At 39.5% G+C, this 13,830-nt stretch overlaps 1 protein-coding gene across 1 annotated transcript in view; it reads right to left on the reverse strand.

The window, feature by feature from the left end:
* The window catches only part of LOC116508886 (complement factor H-like), a 35,663-nt gene extending 25,711 nt beyond the window's left edge, over positions 1–9,952 (reverse strand). Inside the window, exons 1-4 of the mRNA XM_032217686.1 lie at positions 9,878–9,952; positions 8,244–8,414; positions 5,511–5,696; positions 4,466–4,648 (exon numbers count right to left, since the gene is read on the reverse strand). Of these exons, the coding sequence (XP_032073577.1) occupies positions 4,466–4,648; positions 5,511–5,696; positions 8,244–8,352 (478 nt within the window). The 5' untranslated portion in view covers positions 8,353–8,414; positions 9,878–9,952. The remainder of the gene's footprint in view (positions 1–4,465; positions 4,649–5,510; positions 5,697–8,243; positions 8,415–9,877) is intronic.
* Between the last annotated feature and the right edge of the window lie 3,878 nt (positions 9,953–13,830).

The following is a 13,830-nucleotide window of genomic DNA, read 5'->3' on the forward strand; positions in this document are numbered from 1 at the left end:
GAAGGAAAAATCACCACTTGAATTCCAGGGTTGATAAGTTCTGAGTCTTCCCGAAATCTTCAGTAGCAACAGCTAACAGCAAAATTATTATACAGGACATTTATGAAATATTCTTGGTGGTTTCCTCATTCTTCAAGGTCTTAACACTATTTTTATTGTAAACCTTCCAGAATCAATCAAGCGAGTTGGGCAGTGTAGAGATTTGATTAAAAATTACATTTGATATCTGATATATCTATTTTGCATTGATGATGTCAATAAATGTAGGAATCACATGTTGCAGAAACATTTCTTAAATAACTCTGGAGTTTTGAAACTCAGCCAAATACAGTTAATCATTAGCCAATAATATCAGGGAGACTGTTTGCCTTAGTTCCTGTTTCCCCCACAGATTCTGCAGAACTTGGGTTGGGTTGTACATCTATAAATATCTGTTAAAATAGTATCAACTTCCAGGGAATAGAAGGACAGAGAAACTAAAAGAGATGTTGCTTCCTTATCAGAATTATACAAGATTGATCTCTCTCGTCTTACCTCATTTTTTACAGGTTTGTATAAGAAGTATTCTTTGCTTCCAATTCCAACTACTCTTTCTGAAGATAATAATATGTATATTATCTATTGAAATCACTTTGAATTGAGTCAACAATATCATCTTTTTCCTTTATTGTAAACAGTGTTTCTCCCTCCCACCACTTGCAGAGACTGAGGAACTGGCCATGGAGGAAGAGCCAAGGAAGCAGTCGGATAAGAGGAACCTGAGACCTGGCCCAGAAAGCAGTTTGAGAAAAGTATCTATGAAGACTCTGGATCATCCTTTGGGTCACGGTTGTCCCAAAGGGGCTTTTCCAAAGGGCAACTGGACTTTCCCTTGAAAACACTTTGCTTCTCATCCAAGAAGCTTCTTCGATTCTAAGTTAATGGTGGGGAATGGAAGGATTTATATTCTTTGCAGTCATTTTCACTCTGAGGGTCGGTTGCTAGCTCTCTCGCTAGCACCTTATAGCGCATATTTCTACTTCCTGCAGTTTTAATATCTATATTATGTTGTGCATGTTCATGTCTCAGAATGGGGAAGAAGTTATCAGTGAAGATCAGCTTGTAGACTGTTGATTGAACAGCCATCACTGTTTTATTTCTAGGGAAATTAATTCTCACACGCTTATGAAGGATATAGGCATCTCATGGATAAGTCCTTTACTCCTGGAAAAGGGAATTCACCCTCCCACAAATGTTTCTTTAGAATATTAAATATAGAATACAGAAATAAAGACTATTTTCATAGTTGATTCTACCAAAACAACACTGAAAAATAATTGAATATTTCTTTTCACTCTTGATTTTTACTGGTAATTCAGAATTCAGAGGACATAACTAGAACATCAGAGCAATACCCCTATATTCTAGATCAAAAAAACCTTCAGAAGATTTGCAACTACCATGATTACCACCGGCTTATAAAAGCAGGGTGCTTTAACTGACTGCTGCCTATGTGATATTAATTTAGAGACTGCAAAATATAAAACATAACCTATTCTGCTATTCTCTTCTGTTTTCCAATAACCTTATAGCACAGCTTGCAACATCCATGCAAAATGGGTCTAAGCAAACCATTTTCTTTATTGAAACTTTGACAACAGCTTGTCAATCAGAAAGGTCGGCAGTTCAGTGGTTCGAATCTCTAGAGCTGCATAATGGAGTGAGTTCGCGTTATTTGTCCCAGGTTCTGCCAACCTAACAGTTCAAAATCATGTAAAAATGCAAGTAGAAAAAAATCGGAACCACCTTTGGAGGGAAGGTAACAGGGTTCGGTGTGCCTTTGGTGTTTAGTCATGCCAGCCACATGAGCATGGACGATGGACCATGCAGGGTCTTTGGCTTTGAAACGGAGATGAGCACCACCCCCTAGATTTGGGGATGACTAGCACATATGTGTGAGGGGAACCTTTACCTTTAATAGTGTAAAGGGGTTTGCAGGACCATTCAACTCTTCTTTGGAATCTGAGGATGCCATATTATTTCCCAAAAGCAGGCTGGAGCTTTTAAACTGCAGAACTTCACAGCCACCTGTGGCTGAGGTCCCAATAAAGCCCTTGTGCAGGAGCACAATCTGTGCACACTGTTAACAGTCTCTGTGCAGAATCGCAACTCTCCCAAATCTGAACATCCCTCTAGTCAAGCTTGAGAACACATGGACCCTCCCTCTGCAGCCCTGCCCCTGGGTTCCCTTTGCCCACATCTTCAGTGCACCAGTCTGGATTTATATCAGGGCAAAGTTTAGCCATTTGGTGTTAAAGAACAGTTTTTGAGGTTGGAAAGCCTGTAGCAATTTCTAAGATTTAGCTGAATCTTTGAGTGCTTGTTATAATTAAAAACCTGGCTCTGCCAGTTGATTTGCAGACCTGATGGGGGCCTTCCGTACAGGAGGAGTTTAGTTGATTAAGAGAAGATTCCACCCTCACCTTAGTTTATATTGGCTCTTCCTTGTTTATCTTTACTAATTTTAATATTTATTGCTTTATTGTTGCAATATTGTCATTTTTATTTCGTTATAAACTGTTTAGAGTCACTTGCTGGTGAGATGGGTGGCAGACGAATTAAATAAATACCTATTTATACAATTTCATTCAGTCAAAAAGAAAAAAAAGAGAAAAGAAAAGAAAAACAAAACCTTGAATCTGTTTGTGATTTTCCCATGTTAGAATCTAGAATAAGCAAAAATCCATTTGGCTAAACTTCCCTCTGATTCTTAACATCAGGTTGGATTCTGCTAACTCCAGAGCAACCCCAGGAGGAATAATTGCTTGTAGAGGTTGGATTGGATAGTGAATTGGAGTATTTACTGCATACCTCTGGGTTTTTTTTACAAAATATAAGTTGCTAGGTAATTAACATCTTTTTTTTATTTTTTAAAGAATTCAACACATCTATATGCTAAAAATATAAATTACCATTATCTATTGTCATTGTTTTAAGATGAGTTTATGACTGATAATTCAAATTAATCAAATGGTTAAATCTAAAATGTACATAGAAAAAGATTCTACATTCCTCATTTTAGATGTATCATTAAATTTTGATTTATAATGTTATATTACAATATTTTATCTGTCTTAAAGATGGTCTGAAAAGTTGTTTATAAATGTTCTTATTTTCCCAATAAAGTTGGTGAAATCTAGCTTTTCACGATATAGGCTTTTAGGTTTACATCCAATGTTGATAGGTGTTGACAATCCAGCTTCACGAGTCATGTTAAAGAGAATATTTGGTTTCTGGCATCCATCATCTGGTTCCAAAAGGATGCTGTAGAAGGCCTGTTGTTCATTTATTTAGAGCTGTAAAATATAATGAGAACAATGAAAAATAAATTTGTATCTTTGCAATTCATCAAAGTCTTTTTTAAATCTTGATCATTAACAGAATGCAGCTTCTGATAATTTTATGATATTAACTGATTCTATACATGGGCAAGAAGACTCTGAAATGTCAGCATCTCAATTTATTAAACTAAATGGCTAAAAAGTGACAGAAACATTGTAGATCATTCTGTCACTGAGCAATTTCTTCCTTTTAAAAATATTGACACAATAACATTCAATAAACTTATAAATATTTAGAAAGAATTTCTAATATTTTACTATATAAACTCTGGCAGTCAGAATGAATCCGAGGTGCACATTTTAAAAAATAGCATTCTGGAATTAGACGTTCCCAAACTCTCATTCAGCCTCACAGGTAATGCTCTTGTGGAAAGATGGGATACACACACACATACTGAAGTTTTAAAAATGTGTTACAGTTTAGTGAATTGTTTTAGTTGCAAAATATATATTAAAAGGTATTATCATGCAATTTTGATGCTTACTACCCTTTTCTTTATTTTAGTTCCTTAATAATTGCCATTTATCTATTCGTTTATTTTATATTTGTATCCTGCCCAGTACAATTGATGCTGGGCCTCAGATCTTCATTGGAGACAACCCTAAATCCTCTTTGCACTTCAAAACACATCACTCTCTCTTCAAAAATAATAAATATAATGAAAACAATGTTTAACTGTTAACAAACTTCATCTGAAATATTTTATTTCAAAGCAAAAGTTATCTTTTTATTGCAAATATTCAATAGACCTAAGTAGTAGAAGGCATTAAGTTTAATAAATAAATGATAGGCGCATAGGCGCAACTACTGTATATCCATGAACATAAACACCTATACATACCTTTACCCTCAGTCACAGGACAATTCCTTGTGGAAATATGAATCCCGTGTCATCCCTGCTGCTAAATTATCACAAATTCTCATTAATAAATCCATACATATATACACACACATACATATACAAATAAGTGTGTGTTCGTGCGCATATATATGTATGTGCACATATACAGAATGCTTGTGCACATATACAGCATGGTAAACAATTTCAGGTCAGGCAATTTTAGCTGACATTCCTATAACTTACCTGGCACGATACAATTTGGAGGAGGCGACCACCCTGTTTTTGTGCAAGTGATTATTGATTGCTGGTTTGCAGGAGAATATCCCCTATCACAAGCAAATGTAATGTTGTCACCTTCTATGTAAATGTTCCTGTTGATATAAGGGAAGTGACCATGATAAAACCGTTGACGAGGTTCACATGTTTCTAAAAGCAAAAAAGAGGAATTTGGTTTCATCATCGATGGTTCTTGGGAGGCAAATCATACTATGTGAAGGAAATAAATAAATAACAAGTTACTCTTTCATATAAAGTGTAAAATGTAACACAGAGGTGTGAGACTCTTGGTGCTGTTTTTCTTGATTGTAAAATTCCTTTGACTTTGAAAGACAGACAAGCTCACCAAATGGGGGGATGGTGAAGATCCGTAGCCTAAACGGCAAAAGAAGCACAGAGAGGGGAAAAAAGGGGCTGCAGGAAAAGTCAGGCTGAAATGTGGAATAACTTCAAAGGAAATGGGGAGGGCCTAAGTGTCCTGTGTGATGAGGAGAAAAGTATAAATTGTATTACTTGAAATCTGTCTTTGTGCTCCTAGTATTCAAGCCATGGGGAGGAATTCTGGCAGGCCGCGCTTGCAACCCCTTCTTCAATTTCTTTGCAACAAAAACTTTTGAATTGTGAACCAGACTTGTCTTTTGAATTGTGAGCATAAAATTGGGTTTTCCTATCTCACATACGCATGATATCTAATTCACAGAGATGGCAAGGTGGGAAGAGAGGAGGAAGCTGATGAGGAAGAACCCTATTTTTCTGTTTATATTTTATAAAAGACTCAGCTTTAAACATGTAAAGTTTTAGTACACATTCTTTTGCAAACTGTAGGCTCCAAAACAACCTTTAGGGTCCCTTGAGAAGAGACAGGAGTGGAAGCATCATCCCAGCAGGCAGAACGACCCAAGAACGGCTGAGATCTCTGTAGAACGATACTTCTTTAAGGTTAAAGAAGGTCAGGATAGCATCTCCCCCGCCTGGTTTGCCTGGATTTGGCAAAGGGGAAAGAATTACTTACTGAAACACTTTGGTTCTGGTTCAAAGCGGGAATTGGTGCATCTCACTGTTTGCCATGTTTGCTCTTTGATTTTAGGCAGAAAACCATTATTACATTGAAACCAAACTTGTTCTCCTTCCCGTTTTGGATATTTTCCATAATTTTGCATTCCTCCATTTTCTACACGGATAAAATCACAGCCCTTTCCTGAAGAAAAGAGAGAGAGAGAAAAATAAGGCATCCCCCAAATTCAGAGTATTCTATCAGTTCATTTGCTGCGCTCATCAGAGATGAACCTGTTATTAAATGTTACTGTTTGTTCTAGTGCAATAATGTCAGAACCTGATCTGGATTTCTGCCTTGGATCTAAAGGGAGAACAGAGAGTGATAATGAGCGACGGGGTAATAAAAGGCCCTTATTTCTTCTGCTTACAATCCGTGAGGGCTGTGGGGCGAATGGAAAGGTGTTGATTCGACATCTTCGGTCTTATACTGAGAAACAGGACTGGAGTTCTTTCTACCTTCCTGTTTTATCACCACACAGGGATTTATTCAAGCGTTACGATTCTTGCTGTTATTGTTATTCTTATATTTTCGTCCTGCCTTTTCATAAAGGAGTCAAGGCAGCAAACGTAGCTATGCTTCTTGCTTCCATTTTCTCTCCCACATGCACCCTGTGAGGGGAATTGGGCTGAGAGAGGGACTGGCCCCATCTTCACCGGTGGTTTTCATACCTAGGATGGGACTACAACTCACAGTCTTCTGGTTTCCAGATTGGCACCTTCATGATTATAACACACTGGCTCTAAAGTATATCTTTAATGAAAAGTATTTAGTGAGAAGTAAGAAAGAAGTAGGTTTTTAAATCCTTTTGTAAAATAAAAACCTTCCTGGAGACACAGGTAAAGTAACAATTCTTTCCTTGCAATACTTCCCAAAGAGCTTCATCACAATGTGCAGGATTTTCTGTGCTTTCCTGCATAAATGGTTTCTCCTTAGTAATCTTGAGCCTAGCGTCACTAAGATTTCTAAAATTAAACCTCTAAGCTTCTCCGCACCCGATCTGTCTCTCACGATTAGCTGTTTGCTTATGTTCTCCTGCACTCGAGTTTAAAAGTGTCTCTCTTTGCTTTTGAAATGTTTTGCCACTACTAACTAGTGATGAGTTGTGGTGAATAATTATAGCAGAATGGTATGTAGCCAGCAAATCCCTTCCTAGGAACAGGTTCAGCTGATGCATACGGGTATTGCTTTTGATGAAACTTTTTCAAGTGTGGTTTCCACTTCTCTTCCAGAGGGATTCGGCTTTTGATATAATCAAACACTTCATTCATACAGCAACCTTTTGATTGATCTGCTGAATCCCATAATACTAAATGATCAAGAATTCTGATAATATTCATTACCAAGGGACTTTTAACAAGGTTTCCATCAATAACAAGCTGAGGACTAACTTAGATTGCTTTGTCCTAAAAGAAAATGCTTTCCTCAGCTAATATTTTAAGAGATGACTTTTTCCAGTAAAATAAAAACATTTTTGATATCAAGAAAATTTGTGCAGCTTTTTCCCTAAGCCTTTTCTTCCTTTTTTCTCTTTCCAGTTATAAGCTTAAACATGTGCCCTGAAACATATGCACTTCAAATACAAGAATATCGTTGGATTGGTAAAATAGTGGCCAAGGGAAAGAGTTAGGTGTTTTAAGAGAAAAAGTGGAACTTCCATCTTCCCAGCAGCTTCTCAAGAAAACTCCAGGAACCTTCAAACAGGAGCTGATTTGATTCAGATTTATATTGAAAGAGGTAGAATGTCCACCCAGGAATGTATTTGAATTTAGAGGTCAATTTTCTGGATAATGCTGAATTGTTTCAAAGTCACCGTAGAAGTTAGGGGAACACAACGTTTAAGTTCAGCTTTATGAATACCTCAGGCAGCCTCGCAAGATAAAATTCCAATAAGTATCTTATGATCTCTGATAAGAATGTAAAACCTCCCTAGTATCTTTGAGGAGATTTTCAACAGAGAGAATTTTACAATTTCTGGTTTGTCCAGAGATTGATCTTTCCTCTGGAGTTTTATTTTTTTTCCCACCAAAAGTTTCCAGTCATTTGGGAAACCACTCAGAGTACGCTGTAGGTGTGTTTAAATAGTTTGTGGCTTTTGACAACCTTTATAGAGACTGGAGAGTATTTATTGTGTTTCTCAAGTATCTGTAAACACGTCAGGACAGGAGATCTGTGTTTTTCTAGATTGAGACAGTTTTAACTTTTACTGTCTTTTCCTTTCCTTCTTTAAAACTCTTCATTTCATTTCTCCAGCCACTTCTGTTCAAACGTTTTTGGTCTTCGGGCCATCTGTTCTGCCATTTCAGTAACATCCCTTCCATTCTTCATTTAGTCAAAGTTGTTCCTCAACCAGGGGTGAAATTCGACTGGATTGGATCGGCTTGGGCGAACTGGTAGGGACAATTTGAATCAGTTCGCCGAACCTGTAAAAATCACCCCTGATTGGCCCTGCCCACACCCACCCGCTCGCCACTCCCCTCTTCTGGTCACTCAACCTGCCCATCCAATCCGAACATTCACAGTGGATCTGCTGCAGCCTCTCCCTTTAAGTTACCGTACTGATAGCTATAGTAAACTATTCTCCTACCACCATAATTATCCCACCTCAACTATCGTAACTATAAGAACATTATTCATAAACAACGAAGCAATTCTGCTCTAGAGAGAAATTCCATAGACAAAGTTACTTACGTATACAGGCAGGAGGAGGATCCCATCCTCTTGCAATGCATTTGGAAAGCTTTGGGCCTCTAGGGACAAACCCTTCATCACATATTATCTCAATTTTATCATTGTACATATGTTGAGTTCGTCTAGGTTCAAAGCGGCCATTTGCCACTACTGGAGGGAAACACTGAATTTCTATGGAGGAATACGAATAAAAATAGGTGGTCAATCTTTAACACCATTGAACAGGAACATTTATCTTTCCCATAGGTGAAGACCACAGCTGCGACACAAGGATATCTGAAGGAGGGGTTTAAAGGCTTGAATGGGACATTAACAGCTGGGAAACCTTGTCCTCGATCGTTAGCTTGGAGGCTCAAGACGCAGCATGGCCTTCTCCAATTCGAAGAGAGACGCTTGTTTGGCTGGCCGAGGCAAAGAGGTCAGTCCTGGAACCAGTGAAATTGGGGGGCTGGGCAGGGGACGGAATGCCCTCAGTGTGGAAGGGATTGCCACTCTCGAATTGGCCCTTTTAGCCACACCAGATGCTGCTTTTAGGAGCTCTTTCCAGAGCATGATGCCACAGTCTTCGAGACTGAAGGATGCCAATGAGGAGGTGAAGAAAGATTAGTTGACTGCAAATTACTTTTCATCATTTATCATCCAGTTATTTAAACAGCCATTTATCAACCCTTGACCCTGGGGATTAATCCTGACCCCATTGGAGAACCCTGCCCTAAAGCCGCTGCTCTGTTCTTACTTTGCTGCTTGACTTAATGTGATTTCACAATTCTCAGGGAAGGGAAGAGAGCTAATTAGGACCCAAATGTAAGCACCACCAATACTGAAGTCATAAGGTGATTTCTCTCTGGAAACAAAGATAGGTCACCTGATTTCTGGATCAATTCTGCCCTTTGCACATATCCTGAAATAGATTGAGTTGCTCCCTTGCGGGACTATCATCCCAAATTTCCCTAAAAGAAACCATTCCTTTTTCTACACTTTGTGGTTAGACAGAAATGAGCTTGATGAATTATGTTCCTCTGTCCAAGGAAAAGATACATGGAACTTCATGCCTCTTTGGCCCCACATTTCTTGCTGAGCCATATTACTATATGAAAGATTGCAGACAGAGGTAAATGTTTGCCTCAGATGATCGTCAGAAAAATAAGGTCCTCTTTGAAGAAAGACATTTCTAAGTCTGATCAATTAAGATTAAAGGAAGTATAATATGCCTTTGGATCCACACGTTCCAGGAACCATGAACCCTGAGTTTCTAACTAATTCAAGGATTATTAAACGTTGAAATTATAGACTTCGTAGCTCCTTTTGAATTATCCCTTTAAAACTAACTATAGCTAGTTTAGGAAATCAGTTCAGTATGGTTGTAATACTCCCATAGAGCTAGAAGAAAATGGAGGCAAAATTTTCTTTCACTTGTTAAAAAAAGGAAGGGATGAGTCTTCTAAGACAACGATTGTTATTCTTGTTCTCTGTATGTCTGATAAAAATGAAATCAAATAAAAACATACTATTTACCACAAGGTTTTCATCAGATCAGATTGATTGGAGCTGCAATTCCGGGCATTGCATAGCAAGAGGAATAAAGGTGTATAAGATTTCAAAACCAACCGTGACCATTAGAAGCATATACAGACCTTTACATTGAAGCAATGTACTCCATCCATTCTCAGTACATGAGGCCTCTTTCTGTCAACATATGGTATCTTCATACAGGAGAATCGTATCTCTCACCTTCCTTAATGAGCTTTGAAATAATACGTTTCCATTTTCAATATGGTCTGCCCCACATGTTATTTCTACCATAAAATACAAACAAAAGGGTTTTTTTCATTAACAGCCTCTTTATTCACTTGAATTAAAAAATATGCCGTTTTCTAAAAGATTACAGAATAAAGATATCTTTGTAATTTTAATCTCATTTTTCATCGTATAGGATTCAGGTACGAAGGAGTTGAAAAAGTGACCGTTTTCATACTCGCTGGGATGAACAATGATAAATCTACTATTTCACAATCACACGAAATGCCTTCAGCCTCAACCAATCTCTTCCTGTTAACATTAAAGAGAAGTGGGGAGGGGGCTGAGCACTGAGGCTCCCTGCACAGCCGGACGTCTCCTTCCATGAATGCTGACTAAAACTGTCCCAGAGAAAGGAGGAAACTCGTGCGACAGGGCTACCCAATCCAATCCCGGAAGCCAGCCCGGAAGGTTACCCTGATTAAAGGCCACTGAAGACAAAGGCGAGAAAAGGATGGATGCATCCATTCACCCAGGTATGATCAATTCCATTTTAATTCTGCATTCAGCTCTAAAATCCAACTGGGAAAGTCCAGAACTTCCTCCACATTTCTCTGAAGCAACTGTTTGTTCTTATATCCTTTCCCAGGAAGGCAGGTGGGGACAATAGTAGACAATTTGTCCAGCTAGTAGTGGCTTCTTGAGGAAGACTACACTGCTGGCTCATTAAGTGGAGGAAGGACCATCCCTTTCCCAAGTTATTTACAACTGCCAGACCAACCACATCTCACCTGACAGGAGGCCTTAGCCTACCAGGAGGGACTGGATGTATAGACTGATGGCCAAGCTAATGGTCAGGATTTAAACTTCTCCCACACAATGAAACCAGACTGTCAATTCGTTCCGTGGGGCTTCTCTCAGGTTAGAATGTAGAGTAAAAACAAATAATTTATCCAACATATGCCTAATTATTCCTCCCAATACTTAGGAAAACCTGGGTTTGCCTCCCGAAACCCCGTCCCTTCACCAAATGACCATGCAGAGGCTTTAGGAGGCTTTCAGGGTGCTCCTTGGGGCTGGGGAGGCAGGAATGCGTGAGAAATGGGCCATTTTTTGCTCATTCTCTCCTCCCCCATCCGACAAGGCCCTAGAGCACTCTACAACCGCAAAGGCTATTCATGCCCTTTTTGAAAAAAAGAATTTAAAGCCAAGATAAATGGGCGAAGAGGCTGCTCGGGCAAACTGCATACAAACACTGAAACTCTTCAGACAGACGGAGTCAGGAAATTCCAGGGAAATACCTGATTAGGCAGATTTAGGGTTGTCTTTCTTTTTTCTGTTCTGGTAGCACATCCTCCTGTCATGTCTCCTGTATCATGCTGCAATACCACTTTAGATGTGTGCAAATCTGCTACAATGTCCTGGGTGAGATATAGCCCTTAGTCCAACCTTATGGCTTGGTGGCCTGGCAGAGGGGGGAGAGGGAACTAGCCATTACTCAACAAATTGAGCTGTGCATGCGTGCTGGCCCACCACTCATGAAAGTCAAGCTGCATGCACGCAAGACATCCCATTGTTCATGCAAGTGGAACTGCACTACACAGTGCGCACTGGCCAGCCACCCACATGGCCCAGTTCAAACAGGCCAGGCGTGTTAGTGTGCCCTGGACCAGGGTTGGAGTCCCCTACCGTAGTCAAAACAATTGAAAGTTACTTAAATAATGTTTAAAAGTAGGTTTCTGCAGAGTTAAACAGTGGGGCCCTTTTACAATCAGAGTAACACATACAAGTTCTACTTACTGAGACATTTGGTGAAGGTGACCATCCATTTTTTGTGCATTCAACCACTTGATCTCCATTGACTGGTTCAAAAGTAAATCCACTGTCGCACCGAATTCGAATTAGATCCCCATCATGGTATACAGTTCTTTGAGGTCGGAAAGAACCGTCGGATATTCTTGGAGAATTGCATGTAATTTCTAGAGAAAATAAGTCATATATTAAAAGAAGAATAGCTTGCACTCATATCAGATTGTTAGCACATTAAAAAAAAATACCATTATCAGTTTTAAAATATACATAGGACCACGAGACCACTCATCCCTGCTGTTGGCCATAAAGTAATTTAATATTGCCAATTAGTTATCTAAAATGTACTTTGAAATTAGCCATCTTGATTAAAAACACTTTTAGTAACTCTTGGCTACTATTTATTTGGAACATCCTAAATAAATTCAACCAGTGCTATAATTAATAATCCGCTGCACTTTGGTTTTGAATTGAAACATAAAGCTACAATTTGATAGCTACATTCAGTCCCTTAATCGATCCCAGTGGCGTTTTCGACCACCTGCAAGGTTGTAAAACTAAGAGCTCCACATTGTAGAGGTTCCACTCTTGCCTGGGGTTGCAGAGAGGGGAAGGAGGTCAGGCTGTCAAAGGCTTTGATGGAGCCCTCCAGACCTTGTTCTTCTTCCCGTTTCTGTTCTAATTTCTGCTCAGAATTATGAGCAGTCATATATCCATGGAGATAATTTTGAGGTGGAGGATAAGCACACAACAACAGAGATTACTGTGGCAGTGGATGCATTGCTGGAATATCTGAAGGATACATTGGGACAGATTTCCTGGAGAAAATCAATCTATGCCATTGCTGAAAGTTGATGTCAACTTCTTAACATGCAGTTAAAAAATCAACGTCTTCAAGGACTTGCCCTGGGAATTGCTCATCAAAACATCAGTTGGTCTACAACTCAATATCTCTATTCCCTGTATACCACCGTATTAGTTCTGCCATGTTACTGCTGCTGCAGGCTGCACTGGCTACCAATGGACCCCTGAGGTGCTGGACCCAAGGTGCTGGACACTACTTTAAAATTGATTATAGCTCAAGTATAAGACACGAATGACATTGAGATTTCCAAATAACCATGGTTTCTAACCTGCATGGCAAGACGACATTTACTAAGACTCTCCAGATTAGTGTTTCTGAAAGAATTAGAATGGAAATACATTCTTCAGCTGATGAACACCTTTGAGGGGTGTGGGAGTAGGAAGGGATCTCCAGAGGAAAATTGCACAGAGCTGAAGAAGCTTCTTGGATGAGAAGGGAAACATCTTCAAAAAGAAAAAAAACCCAAGTCCAGTTGCCACCTGAAAAAGCACCCTTGGGTCCCTCTTTAGACATCCCTAATCTGCTAGTCCCAAAATTAGAAGCGTTTTTTTCACCAGGAACTAAAGATGTTCCTCTAGTCTGTTCATAACTGAGTTGGAGTTTCCATTGGTATTGAAATTTAGATTTGGTTTGGTGAGAGTTTATAAATTCTTTAAAAAGAGTAACAATAGTAGCTCAACTTTGGAGTTTATTGTCAGTCAAAACAACTGCTGTATCTTTCAAGGATATAAAAATATGCTCTACAGATATCTTACCCGACCTTGATGAAATAGCAGTCTTTGTGGAAAATCCTGAAGATGCAGTGGGCGGTTTTTGCACTAACTAGCCATGAAATGGCCAATGGGTCAGAGGTCGATGGCTGCTGGTTTGGCCCAGTTTGGCAAACCGATAGTGGACTTCAGGTCTGGGTTGCGGACCGGCAGAGACCCAGGCCTGCCACACCTCCGAATCGATTTCCTGCCATCGCCTTTTGGTTTTTAGTGACTGTGTGTGTACAATTCACTGTACATTGTTCTGCGCATGCATGAAAAACAATTTACATTAAATGCGGGAGCAGGACACGTCGTGCCCGTCTGCACGCGTGTGGCTCGCACACAAGCAAACAAGCAGCGACAGCACCACTCACATTAGTCACGGGTTGTGAACCAGTAGTAAACCGGCAGCCCCCACCCCTGC

This window comes from Thamnophis elegans, chromosome 5, assembly GCF_009769535.1.
Source record: "Thamnophis elegans isolate rThaEle1 chromosome 5, rThaEle1.pri, whole genome shotgun sequence".
Taxonomy (NCBI): domain Eukaryota; kingdom Metazoa; phylum Chordata; class Lepidosauria; order Squamata; family Colubridae; genus Thamnophis; species Thamnophis elegans.